Raw genomic sequence first — 21,291 nt, 5'->3', positions numbered from 1 at the left:
TGACTGCACACTCGTTGCTGTGGCTGCCCACATGCGCGCTTTTGTGGTGGTGCCCTACTGTACCTGCTGCAGGCCCTTTTGTTCCTCTGCTGCCTCTTACTTGTGTGTGTGACGATGGCCTCACCACCTGAGAAGAGGAAACGAGTAGTTCTGACTCTGTAGAAGAAGAGGGAGATATTGGAGAAGGTGGATGCAGGATGGTCGACCTCCTGCATTCTCCGTGAATTCAACCTGGCCCGCTCTACCTTATTTGATATCGAGAAATCCCGAGACAAACTCACCCAGTACATAGCAGACTTCGCATCGAAAGCCAGACGCAACATGCAGAGGATGATTATGTACCCTCCCAGGTTTGCAGAAGTCGACCACTCCACGCTGATTTGGTATCGTCAACAACGTGCTGCTGGTGTGCTGGTACGTGGCACGGAGCTGAAGGCTGCAGCCGAGAAGTTCATAAGGGTACACGACACCCCAGACTTCAAGGCATCCGAGGGTTGGCTCTTCGCCTTCAAAATACAGCATGGCCTGACTAACCATAAGGTCCACGGCGAAGCTTTGGACGCCAACGAGGATAGAGTGGAAGAGTTTTGGCAGAAATTGAAGGGGTTGATTGACAGAGAAGGCCTCACTCTTAGTGAAATCTACAACGCAGATGAAACTGGTCTGTTCTATCTCTCGCTGCTCACGAACACCCTGGCAGAGGAGACGGAGAAGTGTGTACCTGGACGCAAGCTGTCCAAGCAGTGGATATCAGTTTTGTGTTGTGCCAGTGCTAATGGGATGTACCGACTCAAGCCCATTATTGTTGGCTGTGCAAAGCAGCCACGGTGCCTTCGTGGGTTGATGGATGTCCTTCCTGTCATTTGGCACCATTTTGTGAATGCTTGGTTCACAGCCAAGATCTTCAAAGACTGGTTTCACCAGCACTTTGTCAAGGAGCTCATCCATTATCAGACGAAGACACTGGGAATCCCACGCAACCAAGAAAAGGGTCTCCTTCTTCTGGACAGTGCACCTGCGTATCTGTCCAACAAGGAGTTGGTGGGTGAGAATGGCTGCATTAGGTGCTTTTTCTTGCCACCTAATACGACTGCTTTCATCCAGCCAATGGACCAAGGAGTGATTGTGGCAATGAAGAGGCTTTACTGTTGGAAGTTCCTGGACGAGATGATGGTTGTTTTCAAGGACGAGGACGAGCAGCAGGGAGAGATGGGACACGCAAGGCCAGCTGACTTTGTAAACTTTCGTTGCTACAACCTCAAGTTAGTCATCTACAACTGGGCCAGTGCATAAAGGGAAGTCCCTGTCAAGACTCTGGAAAGTGGTTGGTCTCATCTGCTTCTCAAGAGTCGAAGTGTTACACGACTTTCTAGGTTTTGACGTGGATGGCTTCCATGTTACACGACTTTCTAGGTTTTGACGTGGATGGCTTCCATGTATGTCTTTGCGTGGCTGGCGTTGAGGTGGATGTGGAACACCCGGACTGCAACAGGGAGAAGGGGCCCCCTGGGACTTGTGGAGGAAGTGTGCACTTTTTAGGCAGCACATCATCAATCGCCAGAATCGCTGTTCCTTATGTCAATCAACCATTGACACCTTTTTCAGGCCCGTGACCCCTGCCGTGCCCAGCCCTGGCTCCACACCACTGCCTCAGCAAGACCTGCCTTTTACCTTCGAGCCGTAGCCCAGCACATTGGCCACGGTGGAGTCTCCACTGGACATTAGTTTATGGTTATCTTCAAAGTTGTCTGCAGTGGGTAGCCCATCACCACATTCCAGCGACATGCCCCTGAGCCACCTGCAATACTATGCTCTGGCTCTGACAGTGAATAAACAACAATAACTCGCCACTAGTCCACATGGGAATTTACAGGGTTGTGCAATGTTAACAGCAGAATGTGCAGTGTTAAGAAATTAGAATTCAGAGTGAAACACTGGCATGTTGAAACTGGCGTGGCATAAATGAGGAAAGAATGTGCAGTGTTAAGAAATTAGAATCCAGAATGAAAAAGATTAAGTGCAGAGTGAAACACTGTCATGTTGCAAGTGGTGTGGCGCGGGTAAGAAAAGAATGTGCAGTATTCAGAGTGCAAAGGAATAAGTGCAGTGTGTAACACTGGCGTGGCATAACTAAAAACAGAATGTGCAGTGTTAAGCAGTTATAATTCAGTGCAAAGGATTAAGTGCAGCACAACACTGGATTTCTGTATGTGCTTCAAGTGCACCTTCACCACTGTCAGAGCCATAGAGGAGGCAGGTTAATCTTCGCGACGGCCACAGACGTGTCGTAAGTACTGTACCCTGTACTCTGCTAAATATTCTCCTTACATCTAATTTCTCATTCTCTGGTTCCTTTTCATTTATTTTATGGTTTCTGTCCCTTATTTGTGTGACTAGGGTCCTAAATATGTGCCGTGCATGTCCGGTAGGGAGTTATTTAGGTAGCTTTCAAAGTTAGGTTCGGTTGGGTTCTATTGGTACCTGTCCAGGGGCATTTTCCCAAGTCCCGGACGATGCTTTGGCTCTATTACGTCGGAATCTGGAGGGATTAATATACTGTGATTGATAAATTGTGGAGGTCTGTTAGTCTGTCTGTCTGGTGTGAGGCACCTGCGTGGGGTCTTACTTTTCACCAAAAGCCGCTGTCTTAAACCTAACATGTTAACTAAACCTAACCTAACCTACAGTAGAATAACTGTACATGTTACTTAACCCAAGTCTAACCTAACCTAACCTCCAGTTGAGAAATGGGAAACGAAATCCAGGGACATTTCTTTCACTATACCGTAAACAAACAATCATAGGTATGCCTTAAGGAAAGTGTTGATAATAATGGGGAAAATTTTCATCAGGAAAAGGTCATTTACCACTCTGAAAATAGGAAAATGCAAAACAAAGTGGAGGGGGTTGGCACTCAGTGTTTCTTGATGAAAAAACTAGCCGGCTGCGTGCATGATTAGTTCATCCACACATCCACATGAGAGTCATACAAACACACATTGGTTGTAGCAGATTCCATCACAAGCCTTTTTTAAATTTTTTTACATTAAGTAATTTAAGTAAAGATGGGCCTGAATATAGTGCAGTGGATAATGATGTTTAGGCCATTTTCAAATCCTACATGTGCTTTATTCCTTTACTGACCATAATTTACACTGTAGTTCCATGCCTGGCCCTTACCTCTACCTAACAACACTACAAACTTTGTTTGGTTATTTTCGTGCGCACACACACACACACACACACACACACACACACACACACACACACACACACACACACACACACACACACACACACACACACACACACACACACACACACACACACACCACACACACACACACACACACACACAGAGGTCTACAGTTTGGAACATCGACAGTTCAAATAATATAATTTCAGTAAAATATTAATTTTCATTTCCGAAATTAAACTCTCGGATGACTGCAGATTCTAAGTACAGTGTCTGAAATTGATGAATACACTTGTCTGGCACATATCAACCTGATTAGCATAATGTATAGTTTCTTTTCTTTTCGGTCAAGAAGCTCTTTATTCTTTGATTCAGTTTAAACCCTTATTCAGATTTCTTAATAATTATGGTGAAACTGTCAGGGTGACCCAATGGCATTTCAATAGGGCAAACTGGGGTGGATTTAGAAATTATCTTGCTGACATTTCATGGCAGTCTTTCTTCTCCAGTGATATCATTTCTACCAAGTCCCTTGTTAATGACTTATTAGCAGCTGGTATGGATTTTTTCATACCAAGTTCACTAAAAGATCGAACTCTCCAAAAAGGTTTGATAGCAACTGTGCCAGAGTAACGTTCCAAAAGTCATTAGCATGTAACTTTTACTTTAAAAACATCTGAATCACTCTGCCAGTTTAATTTTGTTGGAAACCATGCGAGAGCTGTAATATATCTTGCAAAATCAAACTTTCTTCAAAATCAAGCATCAGAACTACTTAACAGTGCAAATGACAACAGAATATTCTGGTTAGCTGTCAGTTCTTTCAATAAAAATTTTACCAAGTCGTCATCCATTCCCTTACTAAAGTCTTCAGATGGCAACATTACAAATGACCCACGTTGGAGAGCGAGTATCTTTGCCAGTACATTTGCCAGAGATTACGCCATTGTGGAAGTCAGCCGGAAGGTCCCATTGCTGGAGCTTGACTCTCCCAAAATTGTTCCACTTAAAATACAGACTAGATACGTAAAATCCATCCTAGACAATTTACCAACCAGCAAAGCTCCAGGCCCAGATGGAATTCCTCCAGTTGTTTTGAAAAAGTGTTCCCCAGAACTTGTCTCTGTTCTAGCTAAATTATTCAGGCTGTGCATATGTACTTCGTCATTCCCTAATTCATGGAAAGATGCCAATATCCACCCAATTCCAGGGAAAGGAAGTTCGTCTGACTCCTCAGGTTGCAGACCAATAGCCGTCATCTTCTCTTGATAAAGTATTTGGAATTGTAATTAATAAGCACATAGTTAAACACCTTGAATCCAACAACTTAATGCTAGACAATATGGTTTTTGCCCAGAAAGATTCACCGTGGACATACTCAGTCTCCTGACTCATATCATCCACAAGTCAGTTGACAAACATAGAGAAACTCATGCAGTGGCCCTTGATATTTCTGGGACTTTAGACAGAGTGTGGCGCCATTCCCTGCTATCCAGACTCCCTTGCTGTGGACTAAGGTCATTTCTTCCTCTGCTTTTCTCATATCCCAGTGACAGGAAGATGGGAGTAGGGGTAGGTGATGTGTGTTCCAGTTTCCACTCAGTTGACGCCAACGTGCCATGGGGATCATTTTTGGCACCAACCCTATTCCCAGTTCATATTGATGATCTCTTGTGTGTCACCCATGGTCCTGTCCATTCATGTGTAGATGGCTCAGCACATCACAGTTCATTCACACTCAAACACCCATTTACAGATTTTAATATCTCTTAACTCTCAACTCAGTACAGCCATCTCCATAAATCAAGACTTATCTACTGTAGATCAGTGAATAAGGACAATATAACCCAGTCTCATTCAGTGTTGGTAAAACCTAATATATATACAGTTTGCTGATAGCCAGATATTACCAGATTCATATATTACCTTCAATGCTACTAATTTTCCCATCTCCAAAAGTATTGAAATTCTTGGTGTTTCGCTTAACAATGCCCTCGGCTGGACCTCTCAGGTCTGATCACATGCTAAAATCACCTCAAAGAAACTTGGATTATTGTACATTTTCACTGACGAGCAGTTACCTATAATCACTTGTGCTCTCAGCGTGAATATTGCTTTCCCTTGTGGAATGGATGCAGAGAGGTTGCACTAAAACAACTAGACAAAATTCATAACAAAAAGCTGTTGGAATTATCAAAACCCTTGCAATTATAAATAAAGTGCCTCTGCCACAAGTAAGAAGAACTGTTGCCTCCTTTGCATTATTTTACAGATACTCTTATGGCAAATGCTCAGACGAAGTTGCGTCCATTGTGCCACCTGTCCATGCCTTCCCTCGTGCTACGCGGGAATCTGGTACCGTTCATGATTGGAATGTCACACAGCCTTAGTGCGAAACTTAGTCTATCGGAGTTCTTTTGTCCTTGAGCTTTATCTCTCTGGAACTCACGCCCCCGGAGTTGTTTCCCCACAAACTTCAACCTACAGCTGTTTAAGTCCAACTGTTACAGATATTTTATGAATGGAGTATGCCAGTAATCTGGTACATTATATGGATTATTTTTTTTTTTTATTCATTTGTTTTTCCTTTCTCTGTTCTGTCATTTGAAATATACAGTGCAGTAAAACCATGATACAATGGACTTCAATAGACTGAAATTCGCATTTATTGGACTCGAGGAGCTACTGGACAAAATTCCTATGAATCGGAAAAAGTCCGATAAAGCCAGAAGCAGTCCGGACTGCCTGACCATTTCTGCTATGTTCACCACAATAAGGTAAATAAAAGACATATTTATCAGTGTATAGTACAGTATTATTAGATATATTATACCATTTTATTAATGTAGTGATGTTATAACACAGTACAGTACCACAGTGGTAGTCAAAACAGTTTAAAAACCATTGATGCAATCCAGACTAATGTCTGATATATTGGAAAAAATCCGGATTAGCAGGGGGAAGTCCGGATGTCACTTTTATCGGAATTCGCATTTTTCAGAATGGTTAAGGCCTCAATTAGTCCATTATCGTGAGGTCTTACTATAATTTTATTTATCTAGTTCTCTATCTGATTTTCACCTTGGCATTTACAGTGCAGAATTATGTTCTGCTATTTGGTAATGGGGATGCAACCGGAAGACAGCAGTGTTATGATGGCACAACAATAGATATTTAAATGTTTTCACAAAATTTGATATTTTTTTTAGGTGAATGGCTGTCTGTCTGTCTGTCTATTGCCAGGCACCATAATCTCGTAATGGGTGGTAATTTGACTTTGAGTTACTTGTTTTACGGGGAGGGGCACTAACCCTCCACCAACCCACTTGTTGACACGTAGGGAGCACGTATTGTTTGGTTATATGGTTACCACCCTGTGTTGTGAATGGTTTCTTGGCTTACAGGAAACTATTTGGCTTGTCACTCAATGTAAAGCCACCTGTAAAGGATAGTAAATTATGAGCAGTTAAGAATGTTTTGTTAATTTTTGTTGTTGCGAGGCAAGCAGCACTGTCAGTGAGGGAGTGTTATTAAGAAGAGGGTAGAGACAGCTGTACGCCTCCCAACAACCTCACCACATTGAACTTCAGTTGTAAAACATTTTAATTGGCCTTTTGTTTAGTGTGTATATACAAGTGCTATATTTATTTTATTATTATTATTATTATTATCATTATTATTATAATGGAGGTATTTAGAGGTTAGTGAGTGCATCATTAGTGATGGCAACGAAGTTGTGTTCAGGAGCATGTTTGCTGAGCAGAAATGACTCATGCCGTATTTCAGTTGGTTTGTTTAAGGATATTTATTTAGTTTAGGAAGTGAATTTGTTGTCTGTAGGTAATGAGACAATAGGAACAAGTTACAGTATTCCTTAACACCGGAGGTGTGGGGCACGAATCTGACTAGTACAGGGTACTTTTAGCGTAAATAAAATGCTGTAAACGTTCCTTGTAATTGATTTTTGAAAATTTGTTTGCGTTTTCTGTGATTGCAATATTCAGTACATGCAGGCATTTGATTTGGAGGTATAGTGTATTCCTTCATTTAATGGCCTGTGTATTTTCTTAACCCCTTACCTGTGGGGATGGCTGGACCGTGCCATGCCCCTCCCGCGGTGATAACAAAGCTTGACAATACATGATAAATTAGTTACTTCCAGGTCAATGGAAGTATCACTTAGCCCTTTCCCTTTTTTTTATATATACTCGTATTTTTTAGGATGAGAATAGGTCATAAGGGACATTTCAGTGGGTAATGAACAGGGAAAATTAGCGACCAAGTGCACGTGGGGTGATTTTTCATTCATTCATTGCCAGATGCCATGTATCCCAAATGGGGTGGCCAAGGGCTTAGAGTTAATTGTTTTTACAGGGAGGGGCACTAATCCTCCACCAGCCCCACTTGACACATAGGGATGCCAACAGCATCTGGTGTTCCCAGGCGGTCACCCACCCAAGTACTAACCAGACGTGGGGTGTTGCCAGGTGATAAATTAGCTACTTCATGGCCAATGGCAGTATCAGTTAGCCTTTTCCCTTTTTTATATATATATTTTTTAGTATGAGAGTAGGGCATAGGGCACATTTCAGTGGAAAAAGCAAATGGAAAAAAATGGCCAGGAGTTGCATTGCATGTCCAGGCTGTAGCTAGGTGGGGGAGGGGGTAAGGGAGGGGAGGTGAGGCAAACACAGACAAATGGCTAAATTGGTAACATTGGATGCGAGTACTAGCGGTATTAGCAGCACTGCTTATACAGTAGCTACACACTGGCATTACTGATAGATGATACAGGACCGCATGGGAAAGCCCAGGCGATTTAAAAAATCCCTGGATCACAAAAGTGATGCCCCGCGGTATGGTACTTATGTAACGAGCGTCACGGTAATGACGGCCCGCGTGTAAGGGGTTAAATGAATGAAAGAACTGGTTTTATTGAGTTTTGTTTTTTAAAGTTCATTTCACGAAAAATAATACTTATCTCTATATACTGATACATATTTCATCCATCCATCCATCATCCAATCCTACATTGCCCCATGAGGAGCGTAGGAGCCCGGGGCTAGGCAGTTGGTTCCAACATTTAAGATGAGAGTGACCAGCCTCACTCATCCCTGAGTGACATTACATGAGCAATCAACCTTCACCGGCTCAATCCGATTGGAGCGCAATAATTACCCACTAAACCACCAGGCGCCATAATTTGGTTATATGGTTACCACCCAGCATAGTAAATGGTTTCCTTGTGCACGGGAAACCATTTGGCTTGTCACTCAGTGTAGAGTCACCCACAGGCTGAAGGAAGTGGAAAGAATGAAGGAAGGAAAGACAGAAGAGGGAGTGTAAAGTCACCCGTAGGCAGAAGGACAAGGAAAGAATGAAGGAAAGAAAGACAGAAGAGAATGGAAGGAAAGAAGGATGGAGAGGAAAGGACAGACACCCAAGAGCAGCATTACATCGAGTGAGTAATGAACATCACGTCTCAAACTGTTGCACAAAAGGAATCGGACAGTTCAGACTACATAAACATACTGGTAGTGTTAAGATGGCATTGTGGTATGAAGTATCTTTTTGTAAGGAAGAGGTTGTTTGTTTGTCTTCTTGTCTTGTACCCTTCTTTTACATAAAGATAACAGACATATACAGTACTGAACAGAGATTCTGAAAGGTGGACTTCATAAAGTGTGAAGATGGTGTCATGGAATGCAGTAACATTATATAAGGAAGGGGTTTGTTTTCATGTCTTGTACCCTTCTTTTACGTAAAAATAAAGAAACCAAAGACAGATACACAGTACTGAATAGAGATTCTGAAAGATGAATGTGTATTTTAGTTAAAAATACTCATATCAAACATATCAAACAACCTTTCTGCAGTCTTGGTCAAGACATACTTTTTTTTTTCTTAGAACTGCCTTTCCAGAATTAGGGTGCATCTTTTATACTGCAGCATCTAATATGCCACAAAATACGGTAATGGCATTAATAAATGAAATGGCGAAAAGGAAGAATGTTACCGGGTATATTTGATTCATTGGATAATGCCATCACTAAAACAGCCATGAACTGTGCCTGGGATAATGTTGCATTTGCAGTGAACAGTGTCAGTTCAACGAAATAAAATGCTTTAGTGAAACTCGCCCCGGTACTGTATCCACCTGCGGATATTTAAAACTGATTATGTTATATCCACCCGCGGATATTTAAAACCGTGTACAGTAATCCCTCTAATATCCGAACGCCCAATATCCGAACATCCCCACTAACCAGATATAATCGTCCCGGGATCCAATATTCCCAAAATGGGCCAAAAACCGCAAAAAATTCGAAAAAAAAATCTGACTTTTTTTCCCACCCGTAATTTGAAATTGCCGCGTGGCGCCGAACAGCTGTTACACCATGGTCCCTTCACCCCTTCCTTCCTCCCCCCTCCCCCCTCCCCTGTCAGGGTTGCCATTTGGTATTTTTTCATTACCAAGTGTGAGACAATTTGGTAATGAAAAATTTGTTTGGTAATGAATCAGAATAATGCATTACCAAATGGATTTTTCACATGTATGGGGATACACAGAATGGAGATGGTGGATTGTTTGCTCTCTCTGATTAATCTGCTAGCCTATATAGCGTGATAATGATCAACATGCTGTTAATTATAAGAAGAGTGATTACATGTATTTCCACTTGTGTATATAATTAGTGAAGAATAGATGCTAGCTTTATGAATTTGATAATGAAAATTAAAAATGGTAATGAAAATTGAGGAATTTGGTAATGTGGCCGTTGCGATCTGGCAACTCTGTTACCCCGCCATCATCAACAGTCACAGCCTAACCCCGATCGAGAGCGGATGCTTATAGCAGTGCAAGCCACAGGTGCTTGTTTTTTGTGAATAAACAGTGAATAAACTGCAATACCTCGCCACTAGAACACACGGGAATTTACAGTGTTGTGCAGTGTTAAGAAATTAGAATTCAGAGTGCAGAGGATTAACTGTGGACTGCAAACTGGTGGTTCAAACCAGTCCAGGAGCCAGGGACTTGTAAGTACCCAGAATGTTTAATATTGTATAAACTCACCTCTAAAACCTCATTTTATGGTTCTTTTGCATTTATTTCAGTCTTTTTTGTCCCTTATTGGTGTGATTTGGGTCTTAAATAGGTGCAATGCATGTCCAGAGGGAGTTGTATAGGTTTTTCTGAGTTAGGGTCCATGAGTACAAGTCCAGGAGGCTGGGGCCCAATATCTGGACAGGATCACTATCTGGACATGCCATTGGCTCTATTACATCGAATATTGGAGGGATTAAAAACGCTGATGTTAAGGGATGACTGTACCTATGTAGATACACTTCGGTTAAGGTAAGTTCATGTGTATTGTATCAAATACATTAAATATAAGTTGTTTATGAAATATTTAGTGCTTAGGGTTGACCGGTAATACTTGCTAGACACTGTGACTGCATTTGGGTGACCGACCATGATTGCTAGAAACTTTTTGGCAGGTTTTCCTGGTCATTCGGCAGTTTCTACTCTTTCTTGGTCAAGAAGATGCCGAATGAGAGGGATTTTACTGTACACACGACCCTTGGTTTGCTGGACTATGAGGGAGGCAGACCAATCCGAGAATGGCAAAAGTCCGGCCCCACATACCATTCCCCAGACTATTACCGTACGTTGTTGGAATTCTCCAATATTGTCCGGCAATTATTCCAATAATCTAGAGCATTCTGGAATGTAGGCTACCTATACCAACATAGCTAATATACACAGTACATAAAATAATAACACTGATGCATTAACAATAATAATAACTGACATGATAGCTGTATTTTGCTAGCTACAACCCTAAGAATGGTTGTTTAGATAGTTGTTGATGAGAGTATGGAGGGTATGATTGAAGATCAGAAAGCTGAGGAAAAAGAGCAAAATGTACAAGAAATGGAGCACCACAAGGTGAGCCAACCACTAATCAGCTGACCGAGATACAAACATGCAATCTTGGACCGAATCGGCAATTTTAATTGGAAAATATTTTAATGTTTATCACCATATAGGTTTGCACACCTAATTATTTGAAATTCAGTCAAAAGTTTGTGCTTAATTTAATTATCAATAGAAAATCAGGATTCAGAGTGAAAATTTCTTAAAGTTAGCATAAGTGTTTTGCCTCTAGCCTAACAACTCACCTTGACGGACTTTTGTTTTGGATAAATATCGATTTACAATGCAGATTTATTTTATACTCAAAATAAATATTTAAGCAAAATAGAAGTCTGTCAAGGTGTGCTGACGATCTGAAGGGGAAATATCTGCTAACATTGGCCAACCACTCATCAGCTGACCAGGATATAAACACTGACGATCTGAAGGGGGAAATATCGGCTAACATAAGCAGCGTTGGGTCTGGTTAGTACCTGGATGGGTGACCGCCTGGGAACACCAGATGCTGTTGGCATCCCTATGTGTCAAGTGGGGTTGGTGGAGGATTAGTGCCCCTCCCTGTAAAACAGTTAACTCTAAGCCCTTGGCCACCCCATTTGGGATACATGGAGTCTGGCAATGAATGAATGAATGAATTCGTGCATTTTAGCTCTGGAACCTAATTTTTAAATTAAGTTATATTAAGTAAAATTATTTAAGTAGATTTCACATAATTAGGTGTCTATGAGCCACTGTAGTGAAAAAAATATATACATATATTTTCCAGTGAAAAGTGCCGATTTGGTATTTAGTTGCACCGAGTCAGGTGAGCTAAGTGAGTAGGAATGGATCCCATTGACTTTGTCCTTAAGAAAAAATATATATATATATATATATATATATATATATTTTTATTACCTATGAATATTATTGTGTCCAAGCCTTCCTTAAACTTTACTGTGTTATGCAGTAAACTATTTATTGTGGCATTTGAGAAAGGTAAGAGGCATTGGGATATTGCCACGAGTTAGGAGCTGGTGGCGTGAAGCAGGTTGGTGGCCAAGATGCGTTTCATGTATGAAAATAATTTCTTGTGTGTGTTACAAGTGGCCTGTATCGAGTCAAAAGGTTGCTAAAATTATACTCTGTTGTGCAGCAGACTGCTAATAGTTTTATATGAGAGAATAATGGCCGGACTTTTGTTGAGAATCACGGACTTGTACGGGCTTTTGTCTGGCATTTGATGATGTTGTCTGCCCTCAGCCCATGTCCGGGAAATCCGAAATCTGGGAAACAGGGGTCCACCAAATCAAGGGTCGAGTGAATTACAAAAAAAATTATATATATATATCATGTTGGAATTTGCCATAACTGTGTGCTTGTATGAGTGTGGTAATGTGGTTGTGTGGATGAACCAGTCTGGCTTGCAACCGGTGAGTTTTTTCACGGAGACCTGACCCCTGCCAGTTTGTTTGGTGTATTTTTATGTTTTCAGGGTGGTAAATGACCTTTCCCTGATGGAAAAAAAAAAAAATCCCCCCCCCTCCCTTATTATCATGTTCCTTTGGATTTCATTTCCCATATCCCATCAGGAGATTAGCTTAGGTTAGGTTTGGTTAAATTATTAGGTACAGTTAAGCTAGATTAGGTTAGGTTAGGTTTAGTGAAACTGTTAGGTTAGGACATTGGCTCTCGGTGACTCTTGGTGGCCCTCAGTAAAAAGACTGGCTCTACGCAGCTGCCTTGCACTAGACAAACTCATAGACCTTCAGAGTTTTTAAATGATCTTTGTACACATTAAAAGCTGAACTTATCATTCCATTACAATTATTTAACAACATAGTCTTAGCAAATGACTGGTAAACTGTTATGTTAACTGTTTAATAGGAGCATGAAAAGCTTAAGCAGTGTGACATCCAGTTTACTGTGGCGGGCTGTTGCACCGTCCATATGTGGCAAAATGTGGGGGGTTGCTATGATAACCAAGCAGGCGCCATGTCTGACAGGCATAGTTCAGAGACATGTCCATAATTTACGATTTTTTTTTTAATGTCTGTACCAAGAATCAATTAGAATGTGGTAGAATTTGTTTAAACCAAAATTATTCAAGTACAGTAATAATCAGCACCAAAATTTTGGGGGCACGAAATTAAAAACAAAGTTGTGCTGTGGTGGAAACAGGTGGCTAATGGTGCACTGTGTGGTGATTGGGTAGCAGTCATGCCTTGCACTTTGTAGGGAAGGTCTGCTGAGAGTTTACTAACCCCCTCTGCAATTTATGAAATGTCAGTGCTGTACTATATTCACAGAGCACTCCACATGGCCACTGCTGTACACACCATTTATAAACCGTCTCTTCTAGTTAGAGTCATGTTTGATGGTAGTTTTAAAATTTTTCTTTTACTTTCACCACATTCATTGAAATATTGTGCTTTTAAGCAAGCTGCCTAATGGCAGTAACTGAAACAAAATGGAGAGGAGAAAGTGTGAGAGAATGGGAGTATGGATGGGGTATATGTGCAGGAGTAGGTGAGAATGAGAGGGCAAAGGAAGGAGTATGTATAGTTGTGAGTAAAAGTTGGAAGAAGAGCATAAAACAGTATGGATCAGTTGGGTCAAGGATTGTGCGGGTAAAGTTGAAAGTTGGAATACAAATGAGGACGATTGTGTGTGTGTGCGCCAACGCAAGATCGTGCTAGAAGAGTGAGAGAAGAGTTCTGGACAAATGTAGAAGTGTGCATGGAAAAGTTTGGTAGGAATGAGAGAGTGTTTTTGATCGGTGATATGAATGGTAAAGTTGGGAATGTGAAGGTGAATGGATTAATTAGTGAGTGGGGTGTGCCTGCTGCAATAGATGAGAATGGCTGTGCGTTAGTGGACATTTGTGCTGGGAGGGGGTTGGTGATAGCCAATACCCTCTTCAGGCATAAAATGATCCACATGTATACTTGGCGAGTGATGAGAAGGGTGGGTGGTGAACTGAATGAAAGGAAGGCAATGATTGATTATGTGTTTGTGGATGAAATGATGCGAAGCTGTGTAATGGATGCAAAAGCTTATAGAGGTTGGGGGAGTGGACTTTCTGACCACTACTTGGTGGTGGCCAGAATTAGGATTCAAGTAAGATGGAGGAATAGAAGAAGGGAAAGATGAGAGGAAGGAGTAGTTGCAAGGAGAGTGGAAAGGTTACAAGAGGATGAGAAAAAGGTAGAGTATAAGAGAGAAGTGGAGCAACCTATTGGGCAAATATGAATTGGAGCAGATGAGAGACGTGGAAGGTGTGTGTAGGATATTTACAGAAGAAATATGTGCAGCATGTGAGGTGGTGTGTGGAAGGAAGAGAAGACGGAGGGGGGTGCAAGGAACAGCGTGGTGGACTGAAGAGGTGAAACAGGCTGTGGCACAAAAGAAGAAAGCATACAATGAATGGATGAGAAATAGGGGCGTAGAAGAAGTTGAGAGGCGGAAGAGAGAGTTATATGTAGAACGAGAGGTGAAAAGATTAGTAAGAGAGAGTAAGAAGAGAGTGGATGAGGAATTTGGAAGGAATTTGAGTGTAAAGTGGTGGGACTGTAAGAAAATGTTCTGGAAAGAGGTGAAAAGAGTAAGACAGGGTGGAAGTGAAGTTAGCAGGGGAGTGAAAGATAAAAATGGTAGATTACTAGTGGAGAAGGGAGAAAAAGTGAGCAGATGGAGGGAACACTTTAAGGAATTGTTGAACATAGAGGATGGAAGTAATGCGAGTATAAGTGGCTGGGGAATGTCTGGGAGAAGGAGGGAGGTGAGAAGACAGGAAGAAATTAGTAGGATGGAAGTTATGGAAGCAATGAAGAAAGTTAAATCGGGGAAAGCCCCAGGAATTAATGGAGTGTGTGGTGAAATGCTGAAGCATGGGGGAGAGATAGTAGTAGAATGGATGTGGAAGATGTGCAGATTGGCCTGGGAGGAAGGAAGAGTCCCGGAGGATTGGAAGTCAGGTATAATTATTCCCTTGTACAAAGGAAAAGGGGAAAAAGAAGTGTGTGGTAATCATAAGGGCATTTGTCTTCTTAGTATAATAGGAAAAGTGTATGTTAGGATACTTATTGACAGTCAGAGAAAGAACAGAGAAATTAGTTGGAGAAGAACAGGGAGGCTTTAGGAAGGGAAGAGGTTGTGTAGATCAGATATTCATTCTTAGATCTTTAGTGGAAAAGTTTCTAGAGAAGGGAAAGAAGTTGTATGCGGCTTTCATGGATTTGGAGAAAACATATGACAGGGTGGATAGACTAGGATTGTGGAAAGCGTTACGAATATATGGAGTAGATGGGAAGTTGTTGAATGCTGTGAAGAGTATGTACAATGGTGCGAAAGCTTCAGTGCGTGTGGATGGTGAACTAAGTGAATTTTTCACTTTGAAAGTTGGGTTGAAACAGGGATGTGTCATGTCTCCATGGTTGTTCAATCTGTACTTGGATGGGGTAATAAAAGAGGTACAAGGTAGGGTAGTGGATGTTGGAGTGGCCCTGGTGAGAGAGGATAGTGTTTGGAATCTCCCTGTTCTGTTGTTTGCAGATGATACTGTGTTGTTGAGTGAAGAGGAAGGGGAGCTGCAAGGCTTGATGGATGAGTTTGGGAGAGTGTGTAAGAAACGGAATCTAAAGGTGAATGTAGGGAAGAGTAAAGTGATGGTCTTTGAGAGAGGTGAAGTCAGTGAATGTACAGCAAGGTTGGATGGTGAGGAATTGGAAAATGTGAGTACGTTTAAGTACTTGGGTAGTGTGATGAGTAAGGATGGAGGTTTGGAGGGTGAAGTGCTTGAAAGGGTACAGCAGGGAAGAAAGGTTGCTGGTTCCTTGAAAGCAGTGATAAGAAACAGGGAAGTGAGCATGGAAGTGAAAAAGGACTCGCCTAAGTTTGCGGCTGTGGTGTGGCCCGCACCTGTGTACAGTGTTGCCACGTTTTCTATACCATTATCTCTCTCTCTGTCTCTGTCTCTCTCTCTCTCTCTCTCTCTCTCTCTCTCTCTCTCTCCTGGCGGGAGATGTGAGCCACCCTGAGTACTTTTGATTCTTTTATAAGTTGTTTATAAATGTGCTTTCATTTGTTAATTTGGTTTTGTTATATTTAGTGATATTTATCATTTTTTGTATACGGCGACAGATGACCCGTTAATGCAGTACCATGATTGATTTTCATTCATTCATTCTCTTTCCCCTTCCTCCATCTCTCTCAGCCTGACAATGCCTCCACCACCACCACCACCCCCCGTTATGCCGACAATGCATTCAACCTTGCCCCTCTCCTGCCTACCTCTCTCTCTCTCTCTCTCTCTCTTTTATTGCAAGAGACATTTTGGATATTTTCTTTTACATAATATTGTATATATTGTAAATTTGACATCATTTCCACACCATCCCTGAGATCAAGGCCACCGACTGGGTGTGGAAGTGTTGCTGCTCACGAGGGAATAATGTTTTTTTTTTTACTTCAGTATTGGCATATGCCTACTATTTTGTCCTACATATTAGCTTATGATTATAAATGTGATTATTCCTCGCCATTAAAATTACGGTAAAAGCCAGTAAATGTGAGCATTTTTCCCTAGCAACACCTGTACAAGCTATGCTTGGGTCTATGGAGGTACGTACTTTACCTTAGGCCAGACTGGGTGTGTCAGTATTGCCACTCACAAGAATTATATGAATTATTTCTTTTATTTTGGATATTGGCATATTTCTTCTTTTTTCAGGCTCATTCTCTTATATCCATAACTGTAATATTATTACCCACCCTAAAACTACGCTAAAAACCATTAAAAGTGACTACAGTTTCTTTTAGCAACACTGTACAATATGTATGCCATGTTTCTGTGTTACTGTATAAATATTTTATGCATAATAAGATTACTGTTGATTCATCCATCAAAATACACATGATAGGAAGTGTTATGAGGAACACACTGAGGTGGTTTGGCCATGTTGAGAGGATTGAGGGTGAATGACTGACAAAGAGAGTGTATGTGAGTGAGGTGGAGGGGGGAAGAGGGAGGGGGAGGCCGAGGATGAGATGGAGGGATGAGGTGGAGAGGTATATGAGAGAGGGGGGTGTGAGTTGGGAGCAGGGCAGTGAAATGGCGGGGGACATGGCGATTTGTTTGTGGCCACCCCAAACGGGATTGAGGCGTCTGGCAATAGATAGATAGATAGTTTTTCTTGATGCTTGATACAGTCTGTTTGGTAGTACCACACATTTACAAGTTTCCTTGCACGAACACCAGTTTCTGGTTTATCCAGAATTTTCACTATCACCTGTACAGAATGCTACATGCTTTCTTTTAACATCTTTAGTCTTTCAAGAGGCCCCATTTACATTAAGGGCCTGGTTAAGAGAACTGACTTACGTATTACTGTACAGGAAAAAAAGTTGTTGAACTAGTTGATGGTATGAGTGTTCGTTCATGTTTAAGCCAAGGTGCCCCTTGCTCTTGTTGCGACCTAGCATGATCTGAGACCAAACAAATGACAGTTGCTTTCTGCCCTGCTAGTGAAAACAGTTTTAGAATTATTTTAAACATTTTTGGAATTTACATTTTTAAAATTTTGTCCGAGGTAACTGAAATCCGGACTAACGGGGTCGGAACCAAAAAGGTTCTACTGTGTATATATATATATATATATATATATATATATATATATGCACATATATATATTGTATATATATATATATATATATATATATGTACATGAGGTGCTACCCAAAAGTTCCAGTAATTTGAATATTGTAGGAAAATAAGTTACCTTACCTCCTAGTTCTCACTGTCGCCTTCAAAGTAGTTCCCTTGGACACATATACAGTGGTCCCAGCATTTTTTCCACAAGTTTATTCATCCCAGGAAGGCTTCAGGTGTGATGGTCTTGAACACCTCCTGCGATTCTGTCTGGAGCTCCTCATTCTAGGCAAATCGACGCCCTTTCAGCCGTAATTTCAGCTTGGGAAACGGGAAAAAGTCGTAAGGGACATGGTCAGGCAAATAGGGTGGGTGGGGAATGACTACCATGTCAGTGGAAGCCAGGAACTGCCAAACAACAACTGATGTATGGGCGGGGGTGTTGTCATGATGCAGGACCCAGACCTTGTTCTTCCACTGTTCTGGACATTTGCGACAGATGTTCTCCCTCAGATGTCGCAAAACTTCACAGTAAACCTTTCCGCTGACAGATTGACCAGGTGGGACGAATTACTTGTGAACAATCCCTTGGATATGGAAGAAAACGATCAACATTGACTTGACATTGCTGCGAACTTGACGCCCCTTTTTCGGCCCCAGGGAATTGGGAGACGTCCAGTACGATGACTGCTGCTTTGTCTCTGGGTCATAACCATAAACCCATGATTCATCACCAGTTATGACCTTGGAGATGAAGGAAAGCATCATCTCTGATCTGATTCTTGAGCTCCCTGCAAACTGCAACGCGATGTGCCTTTTGCTTATGACTCGGCCGTCTTGACACAAATTTTGCAGCGATGCGTCTCATGCCCAACACGTGCGACAAAATGTGTTGCACACTCCAGTACGACAGTTCAATGATATCACAAACATCGTGGATAGTTCGTCTTCGATCTGCAAGGATAGCCTGACGAACATTTCCAACGTTTTCTGGTGTTGTTGCCATTGATGGTCATCCAGAATGGTCGTCGTCTTTGACAGACATTCGTCCTTCCTTGAACCGCTTGTACCAGAAGTATGTTCTGCTTTGTGACATGGCATAGTCACCAAAGGCTTGCTGAAGCAACTGTTGAGGTTCTGCAGCCGTCTGGTTGATCTTGAAGCAGAACTTGATGCAGGTTCTTTGTACCATGAGATCCGCCATTGCAAAACCGTCAGATCACCTACACACCACGTTACAGTAGTAAAAACACATCCGCTCACAGACACAGCCGGGGCCATACTGACGCCCAAGGGGTGCTGCTGACTCCTAGCAGCAAAATGCAAAACTGCAAACAGTTGCCTCCTGCTGTTCAAATTTCTGGAACTTTTGGGTACCACCTCATTTATACCGATATATATATATATATATATATATATATATATATATATATATATATATATACACACACACACACACACACACACACACACACACAGAATATATATAGATTTATCAACACACACACACACACACACACACACACACACACACACACACACACACACACACAATATATATAGATTTATCTACACACACACATACACACACACAGAATATATATAGAGTTATTTACACACACACACACACACACACACACACACACACACACACACACACTGCTGTGGGGGCATGACTGTCATGTCTCATCTTGTTTGAACTTCAGCTACACTTCTCTCCTTCCTACCCTCACACAGGCCTCTCTACTATCGTAAAACTTTGTGGCTGCATTTGCCAGTTTTCTGCACACCTTAAGTATGGAAATCTTCAGTAATTGCATTGTGTTTACCATGTCCTTTGCTTTTACAGATCCATGAATTCCATGTTCTTTTCACACTTTTCACAGTATGTCTCATTGCAGATATTCATATATCCACTACCTTGTGAAGCCTTCTTGTTTGTCACTCACCAGGTCTCATGATATATTCCCCCCTTTTTTTTTTTTTTTTTTTTTTTTATGATAATTCTTCACACGCTTTTTGCACAGTACTGAACTAGCCTATACCACACTAATTTCTGCATTCTCTTTGAATTTCTTTATTATTTTACAGGGATACAGCCACTTTTTCCTCCTGTCCAAGTTTTCCTACATATTTTAGGTAAACATTTCATTTTTCTCTCCATTGCTTCATGTCATCTCAGCATTCACCTCATGACCGCCTACTGCATTCTCTTTCTTTAGATGCATCACACCATTCTTGTGTCAGTGTATTATGGTGAATAGAAATTATTTATTGAGTTCTCCCTGGTTCTTTGAAAGATGATTATGGTTAAGAATTTTAATGAGCATAACTGTTTATGTTTACAGTAAGTGTTACAGTAGCGATCTAGTTGTTAGCTATTTTGAATGATGTCAGGTACAGTAGGATACACTGGCAATGGAGAAATCAAGTTACAATACTTGCTGTGTAATTGTGCATACTTTTTCTGAGTTGATAGCAATAGTAATAATAATAGGTTTTTATGTTTCAGCCTCAACACAGTACGAAACCGAAAGGAAAGGTTTCAGAATCGTTCAAAAACTGTAATGAAATTCTCAAAGAGCTGTTTTCGAAAAAGCACTCGGTAAGTATTGACCCAGCTTATGTATTGTAAGTAAGTGTACACATCTGATAATATGTAGTGCTTAGTCTTTTCTATTTTCCTTTATTTTATTTAAGAATTTTCATTTCCAGCAGTTATTATTTTCATATAAGACAAAGTGTTGCTGATGTATTTCACACTAGTAAACATGTGTTTTTGCCGATGTTATTGACATTCCCAAAAAAGCTTCTAAAAAGCACTCAGTAAGTATAGACAACATTGACTAGTAATGCATTTTGTTAAACTTCTGTTAATGTGAAATGAATTAGTTTTTCCATTTTTTATTTGTTGATTTATTATTATTTTTTAAAGATAATGTGAAGTGCTGCTGTGGTGTAACCACTTTTGTTGGTTTTGGTATCACTGTTCCAGCAGTTAATATTTTCATATAAATTGCTGGTGTATTTAACACTAGTATATGTGTGATTTGCTGATGTTATTGAGCTACAGCCATGCACCACAGATCTCAGTTGTAGACAAAATACAGACTTCTGATTCTGTATGTATTAATGTGGTCTGTGCTTCCAACACAGTTTTAATGCATGCCAATTGTTTATATGAATTGGAAGCCTTGCTTAATATACCCAAACATGAAAACTAAATAAGGAGTATGAAACTAATTTTTGTTCTTGAACAAAATCATTGTTAAGTTGATACTAAAATATTTTTTTTTTTTTCTGTTCAAAATTATTACAGTACTTATATTTTTTACTGATTACAGTATTTTCCACTTTGTCTTATAAAGATCTATATTTTCCTTAACATGGACCAGGAAAAGATTATTATCAGTTGTCTTTTTTTTTTTGTAGTTTTTATATTTGCTGTTAAATCTGCTTTATACAGCTGGCAACACCTGAACCTCAGGACAGTTTGTGAAGTAGAGATTAAAGTACAAATTCCGACGT

General features: G+C 40.9%; 1 protein-coding gene across 5 annotated transcripts in view; it reads left to right on the top strand.

The window, feature by feature from the left end:
• LOC145406647 (uncharacterized) overlaps nucleotides 1–21,291 on the top strand; it is a 488,439-nt gene that overhangs the window by 127,693 nt on the left and 339,455 nt on the right. For 3 of the 5 annotated variants that reach the window (XM_080277729.1, XM_080277731.1, XM_080277732.1), the window contains exon 5: nucleotides 20,261–20,368. The exons of 1 other annotated variant lie outside the window; for it this stretch is intronic. In XM_080277729.1, the coding sequence (XP_080133855.1) occupies nucleotides 20,261–20,368 (108 nt within the window). The remainder of the gene's footprint in view (nucleotides 1–20,260; nucleotides 20,369–21,291) is intronic. One more of the 5 variants, XM_080277730.1, reaches the window with a different exon arrangement.

This window comes from Coenobita brevimanus, chromosome 71, assembly GCF_032717465.1.
Source record: "Coenobita brevimanus isolate Jiangsu-jjx chromosome 71, ASM3271746v2, whole genome shotgun sequence".
Taxonomy (NCBI): Eukaryota; Metazoa; Arthropoda; class Malacostraca; order Decapoda; family Coenobitidae; genus Coenobita; species Coenobita brevimanus.
Note: the sequence above shows the minus strand (reverse complement) of the source record. Positions and strands in the feature narration are given on the sequence as shown.